This window comes from Thunnus albacares, chromosome 19 (assembly GCF_914725855.1).
Source record: "Thunnus albacares chromosome 19, fThuAlb1.1, whole genome shotgun sequence".
In the NCBI taxonomy this organism is placed as follows: domain Eukaryota; kingdom Metazoa; phylum Chordata; class Actinopteri; order Scombriformes; family Scombridae; genus Thunnus; species Thunnus albacares.
Window position 1 is genome coordinate 26595837 of NC_058124.1, and position 24153 is coordinate 26619989.

The 24153-nt window shown below is 36.9% G+C and overlaps 2 protein-coding genes and 1 long non-coding RNA gene across 9 annotated transcripts in view; 1 reads left to right on the forward strand and 2 right to left on the reverse strand.

The window, feature by feature from the left end:
- Window positions 1–288: 288 nt before the first annotated feature.
- Window positions 289–10741, reverse strand: LOC122969177 (major histocompatibility complex class I-related gene protein-like). The gene is made up of 8 exons (XM_044334735.1): window positions 10582–10741; window positions 7292–7564; window positions 6742–7032; window positions 5597–5881; window positions 4070–4198; window positions 3102–3128; window positions 2664–2720; window positions 289–2423 (listed from the first exon to the last, which is right to left on the reverse strand). The coding sequence occupies exons 1-8, from the start codon at window positions 10634–10636 to the stop codon at window positions 2401–2403; spliced, it is 1140 nt and encodes a 379-aa protein (XP_044190670.1). The 5' UTR covers window positions 10637–10741; the 3' UTR covers window positions 289–2400.
- On the forward strand, window positions 3100–23523 carry LOC122969219. The gene is made up of 5 exons (XR_006398945.1): window positions 3100–3130; window positions 5907–5911; window positions 15089–15091; window positions 17993–18002; window positions 23453–23523. It is a non-coding gene; the product is annotated as an uncharacterized LOC122969219 (long non-coding RNA).
- Window positions 15352–24153, reverse strand: part of LOC122969172 (H-2 class I histocompatibility antigen, Q10 alpha chain-like) — a 223634-nt gene continuing 214832 nt past the window's right edge. For 6 of the 7 annotated variants that reach the window (XM_044334721.1, XM_044334720.1, XM_044334724.1 and 3 more), the window contains 7 exons: window positions 23430–23549; window positions 21030–21077; window positions 20797–20823; window positions 20096–20131; window positions 18834–18868; window positions 15816–15878; window positions 15352–15519 (listed from right to left, as the gene is read on the reverse strand). In XM_044334721.1, coding sequence (XP_044190656.1) covers window positions 15406–15519; window positions 15816–15878; window positions 18834–18868; window positions 20096–20131; window positions 20797–20823; window positions 21030–21077; window positions 23430–23549 — 443 coding nt within the window. In that variant the 3' untranslated portion in view covers window positions 15352–15405. Of the gene's footprint in view, window positions 15520–15815; window positions 15879–16917; window positions 16978–18833; window positions 18869–20095; window positions 20132–20796; window positions 20824–21029; window positions 21078–23429; window positions 23550–24153 lie in introns of all 7 variants that reach the window. The other variant, XM_044334716.1, reaches the window with a different exon arrangement.

Genomic DNA, 24153 nt, shown 5'->3' on the forward strand with positions numbered 1-24153 from the left:
GGATAAAATTACAGTGAGGGAGCAGTCTGTCTGTCAGCAAGAAACACAGTTTAAACACATTTATTTGTCATCATTTCCATTCAGTCACATGTAAGGCTGAAAATTCCTGGAGTGTCTGGTTTGATATGAGTTACATAATTCCCACTTTCCCTGAAACATTTAGCCTCATAAATAATTTCCAGTGTTCAAAAGACTCTAATCATATTCTGATTAGAGTCTCTAATCTCTGATTATATTATTTAATAATGAATCTACAATCAGAATATCAATAAATACAGACGCAAAAAATTAATAAATAACATAAACGCTCTCTTCCAGTACAAATGGTTCCTGTGTCTCTGAGCAGGACACAGTATACAGTAGAAATACAGAATGCAGGTTTTTATTCATGTACATGTGTTTGTTAAACAGGTAACAGGCTGCAGAGAGAAAGCAGCTGCTGAAAGTGATAACTGTGCACCTTTGATGTCATCATCAGTACTACACTTTTTACCACAAGTAATTCTAAAAAAAAAAATAAATGGGTTCAATATTTGGATTACAATACGTTCACATCAGAGCCTGAAAAAGGAAAACACACACACGGTGAAAATTTATAAAAACAGAAAATATATTACATAAAGCAGACAATGAATGTGACAGTGTGAGTAAAGCAGACAAATATTTCATTAATAATAATTGTATTTAGAAAACCAACCAGGTGCAAATCATCTGTTTAAACTTGCAGTGAATTTGCTTTCACTTAATTTAATATTGGATTTAAAAAGTGATCAAATTTCTCCTGTATTTCAGTGACAGGAGCATGTTTTACGGTATCAGATCAGAATTTTCAATGAAAATGAAAAGTATGTTTACAATAATTGATAATTCATACCATTTATTTTAAATGATCCCTGCTTATCACTCGATGGGGTCAAAATACATTGATTGCTTCTTTTTAATTCAAGCTAACACCACTTTTATTTCATTTCAGCATATACTTAATTGATCAAAGCTGTGTGTTTTCAGTTGTAGCCAGTTTAATACAAATCACATACACTGTATACTAAGTTCTTACCATTTGTTAATGTATTTTTTACCATTATTTCCCACCTTTAAGGCAGCCATTGACTTCCACTAATTTATTTATGTTTAACATCATAATTTTGACAATAAAATCAGACATGATGTTAACTGTGATGTGAGCCTTTTGTAAAGAATAATTTTTAAATGTTCCACACAAATAAAAAAGTCCTTACTTATATGCAGTCAAATCTGACAAAGATTTTGTTTGAAATACGGTATCGACAGATAATGTTGTGGAAAATCCTGCAGCTGGGCCAATAATGTCTTCAGGTCCTCCACAACACTATATCATAAAAGTTGAAGAATAAATCAACAGTCCAACAAGAAACACACTGGTAGAGTTCAAAGTGAAAACAGATTTACTGTGTTATTAAGCAGAATACAGTAAATCGAGACTGATTCCATGGAAGCAGGCACTGAATGACAAACTCAAAAGCAGTCTCTTATATACCCTATTCCACTCCTCCTACTGTGGAGCCTATTTTTATCTGATTTTTTGGACTCCTCCTCACTTTACAAAATTCCGGTTCTTTCCACAATTATAACATAACTGCTTATTAATCAGTGACCTTAAAAATGTTGCAATTGATTGGCAATGATTCAACATGGGACTTCTGGGATGCAATTATTTCTGGATCTGTTTACTGTAATATTAAGGGAAAATGGCCATATAGCCTTTAATGAGTAATTATCAGAAATGGTGACCTTTCATAGTCACTGCCATATGATCATAGGTAACTATCGTGAGTTCTGACCTTTAATGACTCATTATCAGATGATTGTCAACTGATTATTAATAGAAGACAGTCCATCACAACAGCAACTACTTAAAGTAAAAACATTTATCCTCTTGCATAGATCTACTGTAGCATTTAACATTTGAGGAGTGTAACTGTGATTAATGATCTCTAAACTTAAATATTTTCAGATTTCAAAGAGATTCCTTTTAAAAGTTAAACGTCACATTTGTTTAATTTCTTACAGGTCACAATTTTCTTTATTTTATACATTCTATGTATTCTACATTTTAACTTTATTGCTATTATTATTCAGTATGTATTTAATGTATCAGTGGGTTTTATCTTTGACCTTATGTCATGCATTCTATGTATTTTTAGTTTCACTTCATTTATTTTATCTTATTTGTATTTTTATCATCAAGTGGGTTTTATATTCCATCTTATTTTACATATGTATGTTACATATGTGTTATGTTATGTTACACAGGTACTTGCCTCATCCCTGCCACAGGGATGAACTGTCACCATAGCAACCTATTTTTAGACCTGTTTTAAAGGTTTATCTCTCTCTCTCGTTGGTTCTTGTTGGTTCCTCTCAGACTTCAGACGGTATGTTGTCTGCAAGAATTAACAGATGTGTTACTTTCTATACACATACTGATGCTGCTTTTCTACATATCTTGTGAGGCTAAGATACATTTTTGGTATTAACTTTAACATAACATATTTTCTCAGTTACATCTAGTAACATCTTGCCATGAAGATAGTATGTAATTTTTTGTAATTTGTATTTATGTAATTTGGGAGTAACTCCTTTAAACCTTTACTTTAACTCTTGCTGCCACAGAAGATACTTACCACAGACAGTAAAGACACCAGAGTTACAGCCACCGCTGTCAAGAGGTGTTTTCACCCCTGTGAAGAAAAGAAAATACATCGAGGTATGTTTTTGGGAACCTGCTTATATCCTATCTGTGCCTTCTGGACTGTTTCCATTTATACTCTTTGGCTCCGTGGTCAATGAGTCACACCACTGTAGTGTTCCTTCAACACCATGAACACACACATCTACTTTGGCTTAATCCTGCACACACAGTCCTGCTGCCAGAAATACAAATGTGGATTCATCCACCACTGAAAATAGTCCCCTACAAATACACTGAGACAGACTCATCCCTTTGTTGGTTTTACTTGTTGACAATAAGGAATATATTCAACATCGGCCTTATCCTAAAGCTAAGTAAGTCCTACCAAAGCTGTAACCTTCAAGTAAAAGAGAAGAAATAAAATAGTTACCTTGATGATTGTTGGGTCCACCTCCTCCTGTTAATAAAGACAACATTAACACATTAATGAACAGTTCAATTAATTACTACTCCAAAACTACATAACCAATTCTAAATTTGGAAAAGCCCTTCATTGAAGACCATCATGACTTGGGACACCTTTTGTAAACAAACAGCTGGACTTATTTCAATTAGAAACATGCATATCCATTTTTGAATTGAAAGAAGTGATTATCTGAAACGAATCAGTTTCTTTTCTCTCAGTTTCGAGGTGATGACAGCAAGTTGCATGATAAAGAACTATATAAATGTATACATTATATCACTCCAATATGGTAACAACTTGTGTGCACTGTATGGAGGTTTTTCACATAATATGCTTAAACAAAATCAATACAACAATCTTTTGGGACTTCAGGGGTTGCACAAATGAACTTCATATGTATAACTGAGCATTTTACTTTTAGATGAAATATCAGCATTGTGTGTTCTAGTGACAGTCAAAGCTCTGGCGGACTCTGTGTTTTCAGTGCAGACACAGAGAGTCTGACAGCAGCTGCTCATGGCCGGTTATCTCTGACTACCAGCTCTACATCTGTTCATGCTACACTGAGCGGTGGTCAGTCTTAATCCACTCTCGTCGACGTCCCTGTACCTCCCACATCACGAACTACGTAGCCACGAGGCCACGCCCCCTACAGTCGTCCTGCGCACATCTTTTAAATATGCTGGGATGGAGGGAGCTAGCAGAGTTTGAGTTTGTTGTTACTCTTTAAATCAATTTAAAGAAATAGAAAACAACTGTTAAGTAAATAGAGCTTTTCAATTTTTTGCTGGAAAACTAATTTTTTTTGAGGAATTAAATGTTACATATATTTTCTTTTAAAGGATATAAAATAAAATATGGGGAAAAATACATCCCACTCCACTGGTACCTTGTTGTTGAGAAAACACAATGATTATATATATTGCACCCACCAATTTTCCCTTTTTTATACAAGAACACCAGCAGCACACCCATGATGGCGACAAGGAGCAGGAGGCCCCCAGTCACTCCAGCAATAATGCCTATGATGTCTCCTCCAGCAGTGTCAGGAAGTTTATGATCTAAAACACAGAAAACATTTACATTAGTTTCACATTCAGTTCAATTTTAACATCATTAATATTTAGTTTCATGTGACTCTCAGTGTTGACGCATGGTACTAAAATGTAGATGTGATAATCAGTGATAATGTGATAATGGTGAGAGGATACAATTTAATTTAATTGAGATACAATTTAATGACACAAAATAACTTAAATTAAATTTGACGAACGGTTCAGCACCACCGCCGATGGACAGCGATTAAGCCAGGTGCACTGTTTCAGTACTCTGTCTTTCTTACACAGGAATAACATAAACATAAAATAGACACAGCGGTCTACAACACTACACAAGGCCTAGTCAATATAAAGTATTTGGTCTACAACACCATAGGCAGTGACACAGACAGGTGCTGAGATGCGGTAAACATGGAATTAAACAACACAATCTAACATTCTGACTGATTTCTTCATAACCAAAATTTAAGTTAATAAAAACTAATTATGAATCTTTCACTCACCAATTGTTGTCCCTGCTCAGCCTGTAGTCTATTTGTGTATCCCACCATCCTCCATAGAACAAAATAACTCAAAGAGGTTAACAAACTTTGTACACAGTCCCTTTTTAAAACTTCATTCTCCTCTCCATCATGGTGGCAAACCTGCCAACCACTTTGTCAATGTTTATGTCCCACTCAACACACAGCAAAGTGAGGTTGGATAGTCTGGCCTCATCCATGCACAAACGCAAATAGCTCTTAATGAGCCTCAGATGGCTGAAACTTCATCTTGCGAGTTTCATTCACCACAAACACAAGAAGACATGAATATCTCATATTTTGACAAAAGTTTTCAGCAAAGTTAGTCATAAACTTTGCTTTGCTGCTTCTGCAATCTTCACTCCACTTCCAAATGTGGTTGGTGAGGGATTACTTCCAGAGTGATAAGGACTACCATAGAGAATGAATAAAAAAAGTTAAGAGCACGCTGTGGAGCCCCTACTGAGCGTTGGCCCTGGGGCGGTCACCCCCTCTGCCCCTGCAGTGCTCCACTCATGATCCAAAAGGATTCTTAACAAAAAGTCCAAAATTTCAGAAATCAAAAAGTTGGTTTTTGCCAGTTAATGTTGTGGTTTTTCTCTTGCTGCTACGAACTGTGATGCTAAAAATTAATGAATCCACCTCATCTTCAATAAAGACAAACATTTAAACACATTTTGAATATAATACTCTCCTCCAGTGAAGAAGTAACTTGACAGTGGGCAGCTATTGATGCAGACTATATAATACAATGTGGATCTCATTTTCTTATGTTTGTCTTGGTCATAACCTGTCTGATCATCTAACAATTTGCATTTTTGCCCCAATCAACTTTGTTGAACTGTGACAAATTGTAAATTGCAATAAGAAAGTTTCTTACCCCAAACCTTCTCCACATATACATTGGTTGCTCTGTGAGTGACTTCACATCTGTATGAAGCAACGTCACTCCTTAAAATCTCCACACTGTCTCTTCTCTGGTAGGTGTCGTCTTCATTTGGTCGAACGCCTGAGGTCAACAACCCGTCCTCTTTAGTCAGAACACGGCCGTCTCTTTTGATCTCCAGGATGATGTCTTTTGGGTAGAAACCTGTGGCCAGGCAGGTCAACATGACGATTGTCTCAGTTTTGGTGTTCGTAGCAAACACGTACACATCTGGCGGAGCTGGAAAGAGAAAACGTTAGGTGAGTTCATGTTTGCAGGGAGGCTACATAGCATTATGCTAAACCACATGTGATACTGTTTTTACCATCCTCATAATAAGCTGAACTAATAGAATCTGTTGCTACAACTACTACAACAAATAGTGACAATGATATCTTTAATTATAACAAAAGTATAACACAACAATATACTGGTGATACTAAACTTAGCAACATAAAAACACTGCTGCTACGACTAGTGACTTGACATATTGACAGTTAAATCAGCTTCAGTTGTCAAAATCTCCTGCTCAAACTTTAATTTATAATCATATTAATTATTTAAGCTAATCAACTTAACAGTTCAGAATCAGGCCTTCCAGTATTTGAAACAAGTAGTTCATGAAAAATAAAGTGTATGTCAGGTACATATTTAATCAATATTTAATATCTTCTGCTGCTCATCTCACTTTCAGGTTGTTGCAACAGGTTGTAAAATGGAACCAAAACTGAAGTGTTTCTTCAGTTATTTTTAACTTATTTTTAACTTTTACTACAACTGTTGAAAGCTGAACCACAGTGGATTCAAAAGGATTCAGAGTCAATAAAATACTATTGAACAATAATCCTAGTGAAGTGCTGTTTGTTGATGGGAAATGTTGCCACATCTGGACCTGACAATTTTCCATCACAAATACTAAATGTCAGGGAAAACAAAAAAAAGCCAGATTTTGTGTGAATACCAATAATATCAAAACCAGCTGATTTCATATTTGACATTTTAACAAACTGCATAGTAATCCTTCTATTACTAAAGCCACGTCTATAATCTCTAGTAATAATGGATATAAAAATACAGAAATGATTTTCTGTCATACATACAGGCTGCTTGCAGCTGCTTTTGTCCGTATGTCATGAACTTGTTCAACCAATCTATACACTCGTTCTCCAGGTACCCTTTGGTGTATTCTTTTAGGACCTGGACACCATCCCACTTTCTCTTGGTTGGGACTGCTATATCAGTGGAGGCAACCCAGACTGCGTTGGTGTCATCGAAGGACAGGAAGTCTCGTCCATCGTAGTTGTACATGTCAACGCCGCGGCTAAACGTCACACTGCCATCAGGCCTCGTCTCACCCTCACAACCGTGCATCCACTGAAGAATATGGACATCTAAAGGGGAGTGACAATGAAATAAATTACAGAGAATGAGGGCATGGAAAAATGCAGCAAATAATCACAATTAAAACAGTTTAATTTAAGCAAATTTGAGGTTATCACTTGTTCCTGACTTAAGGGGAAAAAACAGCTTCATTTTTGCTGGAACATTTATCTTTACAAAAGGTATTACAGTTGTTAATTTCATAGTGTTAATTATTGATTCATCAAAAAGTGGTCCCAGTCTGCGTCTGACACAGTTCATGAATCTTACCATTGTCGGTCTGATTCATTCGTTTCTTCAGGATGTCGATGTTGACTTTGAACCACTGCTGCTTGCTCAAGCGGGACTGTGTGCCTTTCTCCCAGTAATCTGGAGGAAGTCGCTCTTTCATCCAGGGCTGCTTGGGAACTTTTTTCTGGAGATCACTGTCATAGTAGTCGATCATCTTGCTGTCCAGCAGACCCATAGCTGTGAACTCATGAATGCCCGGAAGTTCAACAGGTTTGGAGAAGGCAGTGTAGATGTAAGAGAGGGAATGTTTCTCTGAGAGTCACACAGAGAGAAAGACAGACAGACATGTTTACAGACGAGGCAGATGAGCTCCAGCAGATTTGACTTAATGCTTTGGACTCTTACCAATCTATTTACTGGCATCAATCAGAATATTTAGCCACTTGTATGGGCTGAACAATAAGTTCAAGGAGATTACAGCATATGCATCATTATTATCAAAAAGAATAATTTGATTAAACACAAAAAACAATCACCCAAAACCATGAAGAGCGTGTTCGATACCTTAATTAATATAGTTTGGTTCAAGGTATCAACTTCATATTTTGTGCATTTATTAATTAAAATGTGTTCTTTCCAGTGGTATGATTGTTTTTATGGTAGACTTTGTCATACATGGGCAATATGTGCTTGAAATATAGGTGTGCAATAATTTTTTCCATTTTTATTGCCTCACAAATCAGAAATTTTGATTTCTTTCAGACATGCACCTAGTTGCTAAGAAAGTACTTCAAAGTCAAGAATTGCGGGGCAGATGGACCCAAATGCAGAGACTGTAGGCTGAAGAACTTCTTTATTTTGAGATAGTGCAAGAAAAAAACAAAAAAAAGTTGGTTAGAGCTGAGCAGAGCAGAATACTTAATGAAATTTAACAGGACTGAACAAACCAGAACAAACTGAACTGACTGTCTGAACAGCGGATCCAAAGACTGAACAGAAAACCAAGACTTAAAAACTAACGAGGAGAGAAGGTGCAGGTCGGGAGATGGGTGGAGAAACTCAGGAGAGGGGAGTGAGGTGACGAAACAGGACAACAGACAGGGATTCGATTGGCTAGGGGAAACACAGGTAGCAGGGCAGGGCTGACGAGGCTACATACAGGGCAGGTGTGGGGGCAAAAACAGGCTGAGGAGGAGTGCAGGAACACAAAACCCAGAAAACACAAAACTCATAATAACTAAGTCTGAGTAAGCTGTGTAAGCACAGACCAAAATAAAAAAAGACAGACTAACTAAAAAAGGCAATTTAATATCATGCCAGAGAGTGTTTTAGAGAAACAACTTAATTCAGCCTTCTCCAACACAGTCCAGTCTTAAAATAACAAGGAGAAAGGCTGAGGTCTCTCGTGGAACAGAGGAGAATAGCAACCAAGGGACACAGAGCTATACTGTGACAGAAAATCTTAACAGGCTCTATAACCATAAATAAGAACTGGACACACAGACACACAGAGTGAACACAGAAACCCAAAAGAACAAAAACACAAAGAGTCCAAAATCAATGAGTCCATGACAGTACCCTCCTCCCCCAAGGGACAGCCCCAGACGTCCCTAAAACCTCCCCATCGGACACAGGACAGACAGCTGTTGGAAGACCAGGGGAGGAGGATTGACAAAATTGACAGTGCATCGGCCAAGACAAATCACAATTGGCCAAGAAGACTTTTTTTGCTTTCCTGTGAAGACAGCCAACTGGAGGTCTAGAAGATCTGGAAGGTTTGGCTGTGGGTCAGCAGACACTGCCGACTAGAGGTCTGGAGGTTCTGGCTGTGGGTCAGCAGAGACTGCTGAATGGAGATCTAGAAGGTCTGGAAGATCTGGAAGGTCTAGTTGTGGGTCGGTGGAGACTGCAGACTGGAGGTCTAGAAGGTCTAGGAGGTCTGGAAGGTTGTTGGCTGGTGCACTGGGCAGTGGAAACACAGGGAGCTAGGCCACTAAGAGCATAGCTGACCCTGGGGGCCAGAGGGATGCAGGAGGTGGAGAATTGGCCTCCTTGGTAAAGCTGGAATCAGGTGAACTTGGCAGCCAAAGGAAACAGCTAAACAGGAACCCAAGGACCAGGGACTCTATGACTTCAGACATGCAGGGACAGGATGGTTGCAGCTCAGACAGAGGGCAGACAGAGGACTGTTGGGGGGCTTTGCTGTGCTGATGAGCAGAAGAGTAGCCCTGGACCGGACAGGCATGGTGGCAAGGCAACCAAAGGAGAGGTTTCATCGTCTGCCATGAAGACCAGAAATCTTGTTGACACTATGAGGGCCTCCCAGAGCCGGGCTAGGTGCCCAGGTATGGGTTAGTCTCTGCTGGGTCCATGGCTGGTTGGATCCTTCTGTCAAGAATTGCGGAGCAGGTGGACCCAAATGCAGAGACTGCAGGCTGACCCAGGCTGAAGGACCTCTTTATTTTGAGATAGTGCAAGCAAAAAACAAAAAAAAGCCGGTGGAGCTGAGCAGAGCAGAATGCAGAACGAGACTTAACAGGACTGAACAAACCAGAGCAAACTGAACTGACAGACTGAACAGAACAGAACAGAGGTTCCAACAAAGACTGACTCCTTTTTAAAGCCTACATATCTCAGAAATGAAACAAGATACAAGCCAAAACTTTGCGCAGTATCCGCTTGGTCCAATGACATCATTTATAGCAAGTGTGAAGCAAATCCAAGATGGTCAGTTACCCACATTTTGATAATCAGCTAACAGTTTCAGTTTTTGTTTCAAGCATAAGTGTTAAACTTTCTGTGGTTATCTGCTCCTTTTTCTTTTATGTATCAGTAAATTCTTCTTTTTTAGGTTTTGGCCTGTTAGTTGGACATCTTGAGCTTTTTGAAAATTGCTATGGACATTTTCTAAGAATTTCTATTCAGCCAGTTTGCATCACTGATGGAATTTTTCGCAAGACCTAATGTGCGTGCCAAATTTGGTGAGTTTTTTAGCATGTTTAGGGGGTCAAATTTAGGGTTTAAGTGGCGTATTAATAAAGAAAGAATAAGAAAGAAACAAACATACGAAATACAATAGGGTATTCGCCCCTTTGGGGCTCAGGCCCTAATAAAATGAAAATAATCAAACTCGTGGCCACATTGAAGTCATACTCCTGATGACATGTTACACACCCAGGCGATAAATTACTAACGATTTTCTAAGTAGTAAATGAATAAGTTACACTCAAATAATAAAATAGCAGAAATCTGATCATTACAAAGACGTCACAACTGTATCTATTTTTAACCGGAGTCACGTTAATGTGTTATATAAAACTCGTCCTTACCGCTGTTTACCGTCAGTCCCGTCCCCAAAAGAACGAAAACTGCGATGAAATTCATCTTCACCTCGAGGAAGACTCCGTTTACATTTCTATAGGCTAAGTCCGTTTTGTCCCGGTGTGGCTGTGTTTTGACTCTGCAGCGACAGCTGCCTGCTCTTTTTTTTTTTTTTTTTTCAACTTTATTGATAATAATCAAACTCAAACAAAAACAACATAAATAAGTTTAAACAACAAAAAGAGGAAACAGAGTGCCAAGGAGTTCAGTTATGAAATTTAAAAAATAAAAAATAATACAATAAAAAAAAACAATTCGGTAAAGGGTTTGTGCAAAAAGCACACATTCAATAAGCAAAATAATACATAGGAAAATAAATTAATTAATTAATTAAGGGGCACAGATTAATAATTAAGTGATACAGTCGATAATTTTGTATGTTTCAAATATTTTTGGGGTCTTTGCTGCTTTTCTATTTGTTATCTTGACTATAGAGTTGTAATAGAGGTTAATATCGATTAGAAATAAGGTAAAGTTTGGTTTTCTATTGGTCCATTTTATTTTATGTGTGTGGAATTTGCCAAAAATGAACAGTTGGATTAAAAAGCTAACATTTTTGTCCATTGAGTTTTAATTTGAGTTATTTTTAAAATAAATGAAGATATCACTACCCGAGAGCATGACCGCCTGACTTCTTTTTCAAGACAGAAAATTTTACATATCATTCCAAATTTTTGTAATACAAACAATGGAAAAATAAGTGGAAAAACTCTTTCTTTGTTGAGACTGTAGAAATCAGAAGAATAATTAATATTCAGTTTAAACCTTTCCAGAACGTGCTTAACATAATATATTCTATATACATTTTAAATGACACCTCTTTCATTTAATTGTTAATACAATATTTGTCTGATATTCTCCTTGCTTTTTTCCAATTCAAGTCACCATAAATAGAAATCCAGAGGATATTCCGGATTTGTTTATGACTACATTTTTTCTTAAGGATATCTATATCACCAATGAAGATATTCCTTCTCCAATCTGATGACTGAGTTGTATAATCATGAGTATTTTTCATAACCCATAAAGCACCTTTTGGGACAGCATCAAACACCAATACATATTCTTTTTGTGTTTAGACTGAATATCTTTGTTATTCCATATGTAATATATATGCTTATATGCTAAGCTCCATGCTAATACTGCCTGTTTGTGTAAATTAGCTAGTTTAATAGGTAGTTTATTATGTTAGTGTTTGGGAATAGAGAAATGTTCCCAAATACTTATTTGGTAATGTTGGTGGCCAATTAATTTTAAAGCTATTGTTAAGTGTTTCATAATCTATGACTTCCAGCGCCCCATTATCTTTGCTGTTATACAAAATATCTATTTTTAAGTGGTGAGTTTTATTTTTCCAGATGAAATTCTAACTGTTAATTAAGTGTTTTATAAATTACTTTCCATGCTTGTGTAGGAACTATTTGAAACAGAGTGCAACAGAGTGATCAAGGCTACTGCACAGTGCACACACCTGGTAAACCGATAGTAGGCCTGGGTCATGCAGTGTAGCACCCGGCAGCAGTTCCTGGAACTCAACTTGGCTTTCCTTTGGCTGAGAACACCCACCTGCAGGGGGGTGAGGTTGGGTGCGTGTGTAGGCAGACAGGCAATTAATGTTCATTGTTCATAAGCCTGGTTAGGGTTAGAAATACAGTTGTAATACAAATGGAAAATAATAGAACAACTCAAAATATGTATATATGTTTTAAATCTCTTCAGTTGGCATATCTAAAGAGAGTGACTCATATACAGACCTCGAAAGGCCTTCAGCCTTTGATAAAAGAATTCTTCTTTGTAATGATGAATCTCTAGATAACCATATATTAAACCTGCTTTTGGTTTGGTTAATAATTGGGTCAAAATCGCCAAATATGAGACAGTAACTTTTTACCTCTATGTCATTTATATGAGACAAATTGCAAACTATAAGTGGGAAAAGGACAGATTTCTTGGCATTCATCTTCAAACCAGATACAACAGATGTTCAATGAATTGTAATGCTTTGGGAATTTCATCTTTGTTCCTTAAAAATAATGAGGTATCATCTGCCAGCTGACAAATTTTAATTTCTCTCCTTAAAGCTGAAATCCCTTGAAAATTGTTCATTTTGATATGAGACGCCATTACTTGAGTAACCAACAAAAATAGAAAAGGGGAGACTGGACAGCCTTGTTTTAAACCTCTTTGAAGTTGAAATCATCGTGTAGTTCAATGAGCCAGTTTTACTGAGCTATTGCATCCATTGTAAAGTGTTTTGACTGCATTCAAAAAACTTTTACTGAAGCAAAGAAATTCAATTACTTTAAACATAAAATTGTGTTCAACGGTATCAAAAGCCTCATAGAAGTCAATGAATAGTACAAAGCTCTCGTCCAATAAAAGATTATTATGATCAATCACATCCAGACTTAATAACCTTGTTGTGAATATTCCTACCGCGCATAAAGCAAGTTTGCTTTTCATCATTTTTTTTTCAATTATTTTAGCAAATATTTTATAGTCATCAATTAATAAAGTAATGGGTCTCCAATTATCAATATGTAGCTTGTCTTTTATTGGTTTTGGGAATTAGTGTGATAACTCCTTGTGAGAGAAGGAATGGAGGTAGTTCTTCACTGAAAGCCTTATAGAATTCACTGGTTATTGTAGCATAAGTATTTATAGGGACAAACTTAGTTTGTGAAATGTCCACAAGCAAAATAATCCATCTTCCTTCATCATCAACCTCATAATTCAGAATGTGACCTTTGAAATTACCTAGAAGTACAGCGACCCCTGCTGACCGACTGCTACCATGAGAAAACCAATCTCTTTTCCCCATTGACTCCTCTTAAATTTCACATCTTCCAAAGTAGAATGTGTTTATTGAAGAAAATAAAAATCAGCGTTTTTCCCTGCACAATATAGAAAGATAGATTTCCTCTTTAACATGTTATGTAATCCCCTGGCATTGAATGAGAACACTCAAACTGACATTGATCACTTATCTTTGTTTTGTTTTGTTAAACAGAAGAGGGGTCCTCACACAACAGATATTAGTGTTGCTTTTAAAGTTCTTTTCATATAGGTTTAAACTTTAACAAAATATTAGTGAGGAAAACCCGGGGCCCGAAGTGTCAGATTCTTTACTTTAATCTTATACTGCACAAAAAATAATAATGAATGAATATCACTGTTGTTGCTAACTATTGACATATTCCAGACTGATAATCAAAAATAAAAATAAGAAAATCCCCCTTGCCTTTTTAGTATATTGAAAATATTTCAACTTTTATTCATCTCATCATGACCTACAAATCATATGCTGACACCCCTGACCTAAATCCAACAGGAAGTCCGCAATATGCCCATCAAAGTACAACTTTGCACCAATTTTGGACCCCCAAGAAACGCTATTTCCTCCTAGGGAGTTAATGGTATCTGCTTCAAACTTGAATACATGACTTATGACACTGTGCTGAACAAAAGTTGTTAAAAACTTTGTAATAACTCGAACGGTTTAGATATTGTAAGCCCTGAAAGTTGGAGTGCCACATCACACCTTACAATGTAAACCAATGGGGAGGCAATCTCTAGGCATGGACTTTGTGTCAAACAAATGGCTCTGATGTCTAAAAGTCTGACCACTTTGAAACCTGTATCAATGGATTGGCGACAAAATTTCCTACAAAAAAGTGTGCTTTTTAATGTAGGATTTGGCCAAAGTTATGGGATTTATGAGGATATTTCACAAGAAGAGTGACATTCTCCTCTCCAACTGAGAGGGAGAGAGAGAGATTAGGAGGGAGAGATGGGTATGGGGGTTGAATGGAGCTCATTGAGTGAGGGTGACAGTTTAGTGATAAAGTGCTGCAGAAAAATAAAATCAAAACTAAAATTTGTAGCTCTGTACTGCAGTTTTTCCTTTATTAAGGCCCGAGCACCTAGCGATTCACTCACACTCTCCATTCAAATATATGAGTATTTTTCTGTGTCCAGCTGCAGTTACTTATTGTCTCTACACACTTGACAGTACACATGTCAATCAATCTTTGACCAGGTCATGTGGGTTAAAAGTCTGGCCTGAACACATCTACATGACAATATTCCATCAGTGATGCAAACTGGCTGAATAGCGCCCCCTACAAAATTTCAGCAAAGCAGCCCCAGCAGCAGGCAAAATAGTGGACAAAGGAAGTGATGTTTATCTCCTTCTTGCATTGTCTGAGAACAGCCCGGGTCTGAAGACATCTACATGCCCGTGACAGAAGCCCTTCGATTGCATCGTAGCCCAACGTGCATGGAGGCGCGAGGGCCCGTTCAACGCTGCTTGCAGCTTTAATTTTAAATGATCCCTGCTTATCACTCGATGGGGTTGAAATACATTGATTATTTCTTTTTAATTCAGGCTAACATCACTTTTATTTAATTTCAGCATATACTTAATTGATCATAGCTGTAAATGTTCAGTTGTAGCCTGTTCAATACAAATCACATACACTGTATATTAAGTTCTTGCCATTTGTTAAAGTACTTTTTACCATTATTTCCCACTTTTAAAAGGCAGCCATTGGCTTCCACTAATTTAATTATGTTAAACATCATAATTTTGAAAATAAATAAACTTAAACTTAAAACTTAACTTCAAAAATATTTTTAGATTTCTAAGAGATTCATTTTAAAGGTTAAACATTACATTTATTTAATGTCATGGACATGGAAGAATTTTTTCATCATTCTTTTTGTGTTATCTGTCAATTCAGTGTCTCTTCTGGTTTTTCAAGCTTCCCTTTTTACTTTATATCCCCTGCCCAGTAGTAATGCTTTTTTTCGCTGTTGAGTCGGTTCCTCTCAGACTTCAGACGGTGGAAGGAGACCCTCATTGAAGGTGTCAGCTGAGCCGTTGTCTGCAAGAATTAACAGACATATTACTTTCTATACATGAACTAATGCTACTTTTCTACGCATCTAGTGAGGCTGAAATGCATTTTAGTTATTAACTTTTCGTTTATCCAAATTTATTTTGATATCATATTTTCTCAGTTACCTCTAGTAATATCTAGCCATGAAGATAGTATGTTAAATTTTGGTAATTTGGATGTAATTCCTTTAAACCTTTAATTTATCTCTTGCTGCCACTTGAAACTGTCAAAGCATGAACCTGATTGTTGCAGCTTTCAATCAATCAACAGAACATGCTTACCGCAGGCAATAGAGAGACCAGAGTCAGAGTCACCGCTGTTGAGAGACCAATCAGACCCTGTGAAGAAAAGAAAATGCATTGAGGTTTGTAATAACTGCTTATATCCAATCTGTGTTTTCTGGACTGCTTTTGATTTATTTATTCACTGAGGATACAACGGAAACTAAAGATAAAATGCTTTAAAATACTGTTTCAGGACCTGAGTCAGTGTCTGCAGAGGAAGAGCTTTCTTTATATTATAAATGATGATATATAATAGATTAAAGTGATGTAACATCACAACAGTTTCAGACAATAACAAAATGTTTTGATGGTTTCCTGTAACACCATTAACATCAGCACCTCCTAACTTCACTTCCTGTTTGGTTTAAAACTTCCAAAGATTAAACTCAGTCATCTATTGTTTTTTAATCTATTATTCAGATTACATGAACATTGGTGGGTGCAGAGTTGGGCAATATGGACAAAACACTGAAAACAAACATTTTTTACCACGTGATTTATAATTAATAATTATTTTAAAGTCAACTAAAACATAATGGTTTGATTTTTAATAAATAGTAAAAGTATTTAAGATCTCATGTTGGGCCAGACTTTGGTCATATTTAGATTATTAATTTAGACATAACGATTGTCAACCTTTTTCATATTAATAATATGGTGAGATAATCAATAATAAAATGATCTCATTATCAAAACAGTATTTCATTATGTAACACTGACATCATGTCTTCCTACAGGAAAACTTTTACCTTTATTTCCTTTCAGACCAAACAACCAGGTTTTTTCCCCAAAGCATCTTAAAGTTATGACGAAACTGTAAAATACTTATTATGAACCTTCTCAAGTTTCAATACTGCTTTTCTACGCATCTAGTGAGGCTGAGATGCATTTTAGTTATTAAATTTTCGTTTATCCAAATTACAAAACATATTTTCTCAGTTACCTCTAGTAATATCTAGCCATGAAGATAGTATGTTAAGTTTTTGTAATTTGGGTGTAATTCCTTTAAACCTTTAATTTATCTCTTGCTGCCACTTGAAACTGCCAAAGCATGAACCTGTGTGTTGCAGCTTTCAATCAATCAACAGAAGATACTTACTAGTGGCACCACGGTCACTAGAGTGACCAGAGTCACCGCTGTTGAGAGACCAATCAGAACCTGTGAAGAAAAGAAAATGCATTGAGGTTTGTAATAACTGCTTATATCCAATCTGTGTTTTCTGGACTGCTTTTGATTTATTTATTCTCTGAATATCTCAAAAATCAGGCACATCCTGTCCCAAAAAGATGCAGAAAAACTAGTTCACGCATTTGTTACTTCTAGGCTGGATTATTGCAATTCCTTATTATCAGGCTGCCCTAACAAGTCTCTAAAGATTCTCCAGCTGGTCCAGAACGCAGCTGCACGTGTATTGACTAAATATAGAAAAAGAGATCACATTTCTCCCATTTTAGCTTCACTACATTGGCTTCCTGTAAAATCTAGAATAGAATTTAAAATCCTTCTCCTAACTTACAAAGCCCTTAATGGTCAGGCACCATCATATCTTGAAGAGCTCATAATACCGTATTATCCCACTAGAACACTGCGCTCCCAGTATGCAGGCTTACTGGTGGTCCCTACAGTCTTTAAAAGTAGAACGGGAGGCAGAGCCTTCAGCTATCAGGCTCCTCTTCTATGGAACCATCTACCGGATTCAGTCCGGGGTGCAGACACCCTCTCTATGTTTAAGAGTAGGCTTAAAACTTTCCTTTTTGATAAAGCTTATAGTTAGGGCCGGCCAGGCTCGCCTTGGATCAGCCCTTAGTTATGCTGCTATAGGCCTAGACTACTGGGGGACTTCCCATGATGCACTGAGCTCCTCTCTCCTCCTCCTCCTCTCCATCTGTATGCATTCATGTAACATCAATGCATGTCACTAACTTTGCTTCTTCCCCGGAGTTTTTTGTGCTTTCTCATCTCACAGGAAAACCTGACTCCCGGGCCGAACCTTCGTGATCCTTCACAGTCCTGATGACATCCTTCCCTGGCTGTTAATGCTTGTGCTTGTTGTTGTTTGTTGTTGTCATTGTTTTTCTTCCGTCCCCCCTCCCCCTTTCCCTCTCCCTTTCTCTCTCTCAACCCAACCGGTCAAAGCAGATGGCCGCCCACCAAGAGCCGGGGTCTGCTTGAGGTTTCTACCCGTTAAAGGGGAGTTTTTCCTTACCGCTGTCGCCAAGTGCTTGCTCATGGGGGAACTGTTGGGTCTCTGTAAATTAAAGAGTACGGTCTTGACCTGCTCTATGTGAAAAGTGCCTTGAGATGACTTCTGTTGTGATATGGCGCTATATAAATAAAGATTGATTGATTGATTGATTGATTGATTGAGGATACAACGGAAACTAAAGATAAAATGCTTTAAAATACTGTTTCAGGACCTGAGTCAATGTCTGCAGAGGAGGAGCTTTCTTTATGTTATAAATGATGATATATAATAGATTAAAGTGATGTAACATCACAACAGTTTCAGACATTAACAAAATGTTTTGATGGTTTCCTGTAACACCATTAACACCAGCACCTCCTAACTTCACTTCCTGTTTGGTTTAAAACTTCCAAAGATTAAACTCAGTCATCTATTGTTTTTTAATCTATTATTCAGATTACATGGACATTGGTGGGTGCAGAGTTGGGCAATATGGACAAAACACAAAACAAACATTTTTTATCATGTGATTTATAATTAATAATTATTTTAAAGTCAACTAAAACATAATAGTTTGATTTTTAATAAACAGTAAAAGTATTGAAGATCTCATGTTGGGCCAGACTTTGGTCATATTTAGATTATTAATTTAGACATAACGATTGTCAACCTTTTTCAGATTAATAATATGGTAAGATAATCAATAATAAAATGATCTCATTATCAAAACAGTATTTCATTATGTAACACTGACATCAGAATCTGTACAAAGTCATGTAGCTCAGCAGCTGACATCATGTCTTCCTACAGGAAAACTTTTAAACTCTTATTTCCTTCTCGTCCTCAGGAGACGTTTGTTCACACCTTCATTGATGTCATTGACACCACACACACACACACACACACACACACACACACAATTAAAGACTACAATCTGCTTTAATGTATAATGTTAATTTTTTACATGATCTTATAATATTCTCAGGTTTGTCAACATCATGTGTGTGAGAGGAAGAAATCATAGAAAATCAACATAATGGTGCGTTGGCTCCGATCATTTATGGTGGTGTGAAAGCTGTCAAACCCTGCTGCAGACCAAACAACCAGGTTTTTTTCTCCAAAAGCATCTTAAAGCTATGATGAAACTGTAAAATCCATCTTATGAACCTTCTACAGTTTCAGAGGTTTGTTTCCCAAAAGCATCATAACTGACGACGCTCTTACAAACAAACAAAGATGAACGAGTGACTCCTGAACATTCACAGGAGGCTCAAAGCATCTTAAGAACCTACAGCAGGAACCAAAAACTACATGTTTTTTGAAGTTTTCAATGTTTTTCTTCATGAAAAACTATAAACTCAAAAATGAACACTGATGTTCTATAAGTGACATTGATGTAAAAGGAAGAATTAGAAAATAAAACTAAACTAAACCAACAGACACAAAAATTAATCCAACAATTAATCTTCCAGTTTGTGTCTTCATCGTCCTCCTCTCCCTCTTCTTGCATCATATATTCATCTCTACTGGCTGAAACTTCCCCAGTGGTATATTTTCAGGTTCTTTTCTTTAGATTTATGTGTATGTTTGCTTCATGCTGACATACAGCAGGTCTGATACAGAAATGATGATGAAATGACGCAAAGTCATGAAACTTCTGCTGCTTCATTTCAGTTTTAATCTGATCTTCAGAGTAACGTTAACGCAGCTGAATCAAAGTTTACTTTCTTAAAGATCCCCTCCACACATGTATAAAGACATAAAAATAATCTACGTCTAATAATAATGTCTCTCATATAGTTTTTCCACAATAAAAGTATAATTACCAGTTTAAAATCCTACGCCTTCTCCCTCACTTCTGACTGTGTGGACACACTGTGGATTTTGGCCTCCATCACTTACATTGAAAGCACATTTGAAGGATCTTTTAATATCCAGTATGAACAGGAGGAATGATTACAGCGAGGAAAACCTCTTTCACTGTTCATATGGACACCTGACTGTTGATTATGATAGAGTTTAAAAACTGTGAACTTGTCCTTTAAAGCCTCAGTCAGTGTTTTTCTGATGGGAAAGAAAGAAAGTAGTTACCTTGGACATTGATGGTTGGGGCTGGCAGAGTGGTGACTGTAAATAAAGACAACATTAACACTACTAATAAACAACTGCACTTATTAAAATTCAAAATATACATATTCTTTTTTTAAGTGAAAGTGTGAAGTTCATGATTCAGAGTTTACAGACAGGGCTGCCTTAACTAATGATTTGACTTACTGACCATCTTCTCTTAATATGAGTCCATGTGTCTGATAAAACGTGGAGCTTTTTCTGTCTCTACATTCTCTTTGATTTTTTATTTTTTTTAAATAATCAGGATTGTTTGGTCTTTGGTTGGTTTGGTTTGTCTTTTGGTCTATAAGTCTATATTCTTGCTGTGTTTACAGAAATGACTGATACCAGTTAGACTTCTGAAGGTGAACTGGTAATGTATGGCAGAGGCTCGTGTCCAGAAGGTCTGCCTCAGGTTGGTGATTTATGTCTGAACAACTGCACCTGTCCACTCAGTGGCTCCTAGCCAACCTACAAGAGGCCCTTCCTCCTCCTCTGTCTCAGCTTTTTTTACACTTTAATTTATTAATAAAGTTAAATTTGGTTTATTCAGACATTTGGGATTCTTTCATCATGCTGCCTCCATCTGAGTCATTGTTGTAACATTATAAATATTCTTAGCACCAAAACATTTAACATTTCAAATTTTAAAAGAATCAATAGCAGAAAAGTAAAGCACTTACCAGAGACAGGAATAGGAACTGCTGTATCTGTGAATAAACACAAAGTTAACACACAAAAAACAAAATCCGCTAAACTAACTATTGTCAAGTTCATTGTACAGAAGTTACAGCCTGGCCAGGACTAACTAAAAGGATTAAGTTGGTATGAAAAAAGCAAAAACAACAAACTGATCAAACTGAAAAGCATGAACCTGTGTGATGCAGCTTTCAATCAGTCAACCAAAGATACTTACATGAGGCACCAGTGCTAGAACTACGGCTGCTGGGACGTGATTTGGACCCTGTGAAGAAAAGAAAATACATCAAGGTTTGTGTTAACGTGTTTGGGAACCTGCTTATATCCTATCAGTGCTTCCTGGACTGCTTTCTATTTATTAATTATACTAACAAGTATTGTGTGATATATCTTATTCCTCTGTGCCGTTGAGCTCTGTTGACCTCTGTGGCTCCGTGGTCAATGAGTCACACCGCTGTACTGGGTGACATGAACATGAACACACTGTCGTTTATTTTGACTCAATCCTGACAGAAATACTCACAAGAGTTCAAATGTGGATTCATCCACCGCTGAAAATAGTCCCCAACAAATACACTATTTCCTCTGTTTGTTTGTTAAAAACTACAATGACAAAATGACTGAGACTTTTTTAAAACATAAAACTAAATATTTCTGATTTACGTCTTCAGTAAGAAGTAACGAGCTTGAAGTTGAGAGCCACAGACAGGGAGGGACGTTGAAAAGTATGTAGAGACAGACTCATCACTTTGTTGGTTTTACTTGTTGACAATAAGAAATATATAACACCAGTCTGATCCTATAAGATAAGTAACTGGCCCAACTTGTTATTTGACTGATCAGCTTTTAAAGAATCAATTTGTAATTTTGTTTTTTGACCCCAAACATTTTTATGGACAAAGCCCCTGAAGACCAGACAGAAAATATTTTTTATTTTGGGGTAAAAAGATGTTATACTGTGTGCAAAAAACAATCATGGTCTGAAACTGTTTAGTCCCTCCATTAGATAAATCTATTGTCCTTTAAATTACACAGCGTTAAAATACACAGTTTGAACACTGATTTAATTTGAGGACAATCCCAGAGCAGTAGGACTTCAACTGTATGAAATTAAGAGGTGAAAATAAAACTATATGAATGTATAGTTCATTATATCTCTCCAACATGGTAACAACTTGTGACATAATAAATCTATTTAAAAACATCAAATGCAAATGTTGTGTTTCAGTGGCTTTTCTTTTCCTAACATGTCATGATGTCCATGATCATTAAATAATAGACCTTTGCACCAGATAACCAACAATGATTTAACACCCTTTCACCTTCCTGACTTATAGCAGAAGAGACTGTAATATCTGTCTAATCTTGGTGTAAATACAGTCTATGTAAGAGATAAAACCCGACAGGTTGTATGTTCCATGATTGAAATGGACGGCACAAACACTAAGAACCATCAGTATCCCTCTAATACCATGACCACTTGGGTTTGTTTTTACAATCTGCAGCGTGAATCAATTTTAAGTTCTGGGTCACTTTTGACTGAATTCAGTAACTATGGCACCACGTTTTATTTACAACAGCAATGATGAAGCATTTTGTATTCATTACTGCTCTGATTCTATTTTTCCAACAAAACACATATATTGTGTGTAAAAACTACTTTTTCTGCGCAAAATTAACTCATTTCTGTCTGTTTGGATTTAAATTTCAGTTCAGCCAAATTCTCTTATCGTGACTCTGAGGTTCATTTCAGCTGTAGCATCAAGTATAAATATCAGAACTCTGCTAACTGTAGCCTCAGTTTGTTCCTCTCACAGAGCTGCTGGAGACGTTAGCAGGTCTGATAAGAGACGTCGTGCTGCTCAGAGAACCCTGGTTATACAAATAATTTATTCCTTTTCTGTGGCAGTAAACACAACACACGGGCCCGCTGATAACTAACTGTGCTGTATTAAAAGCTGTATGATGTATGTATTATGTGCTGTATTAAAAAGACATTCAGACTGATGACGGTAACATTAACATGATAAACCGCAGGGCTACAGTTACGTACTGACACTCCCTCACAGACACACACACACCTGAGAGCTTCTCGTAGTAGAAACTTTTACAAAGGGCCATGAATGTGCTTCTAGTGACGGTCAAAGCTCCGGCGGACACAGAGAGTCTGACAGCAGCTGCTCATGGCCGGTTATCTCTGACTACCAGCTCTACATCTGTTCATGCTACACTGAGCGGTGGTCAGTCTTAATCCACTCTCGTCAACGTCCCTGTACCTCCCGCATCACGCACTACGTAGCCATGAGGCCACGCCCCCTAAAGTCATCCTGTGCACATCTTTTAAATATGCTGGGATGGAGGGAGCTAGCAGAGTTTGACTGTGTAGTTACTCTTTAAATCAATTTAAAGACATAAAAAACAACTGTTAAGGGAATAGAGCTTTTCAATTGTTTGCTGGAAAACTTGCAGGAATCGGTTTCTTTTCTTAGTATTTTTGAGGAATTAAATGTTTTATGTATTTTCTTTTAAAAGGACATTGAATAAAATATGGGAAAAAACATATCACACTCCACTGGTACCTTGTTGAGAAAACACAATGATTATATATTACACCTACCAATTATCCCTTTTTTATACAAGAACACCAGCAGCACTGCAGCCACGACTAGGACGCCCACAACCGCCCCAGCAATAATGCCTACGCTGTTTCCTCCAGGAGGGTCAGGAAGTTTCCCATCTAAAACATAGAAAACATTTACATTAGTTTCACATTTAGTTCACTTTTAACATCATTAATATTTAGTTTCATGTGACTCAGCATTGATGCATGGTACTAAAATGTAGACGTGATAATCAGTGATAATGTGATAAAAGTGATAAGATACAATTTAATGACACAAAATAACATGAAATGTGGAGACTATGTCAAGAGTCAAAAAGGATTCTTACCAAAAAGGCCAAATTTCAAAATTCAAAAAGTTGGTTCTTGCCAGTTAATGTTGTGTTTTTTCTCTTGTAGCTACTAACTGTGATGCTAAAAATGAATTAATCCACTTCATCTTCAATAAAGACAAATATTTAAACACATTTTGAATATAATACTCTCCTCCAGTGAAGAAGTAACTTGACAGTAGGCAGCTTTTGATGCAGACTCTTACTGCATCGCACCCTGAGCTAATACAAAAAGGTCCAATATGAAGCATAACTGATTAAGTAAAGACTATATCTGATTTAATACAACGTGGATCTCATTTTCTTATGTTTGTCTTGGTTATAACCTGTCTGATCATCTGATCATTTGCATTTTTGCCCCAATCAACTTTGTTGAACTTACAAATTAC

Bases quoted from the DNA above. Each gene is read 5' to 3' on its own strand.
- LOC122969177 (XM_044334735.1), bottom strand. From the start codon at position 10,636: ATGAATTTCATCGCAGTTTTCGTTCTTTTGGGGACGGGACTGACGGTA. The intron at 7,565-10,581 runs GTAAGGACGAGT...TGTGACTCTCAG, and splicing joins GGGACTGACGGTAAACAGCG to AGAAACATTCCCTCTCTTAC. The intron at 3,129-4,069 runs GTGGGTGCAATA...CTTTATTAACAG, and splicing joins GTATAAAAAAGGGAAAATTG to GAGGAGGTGGACCCAACAAT.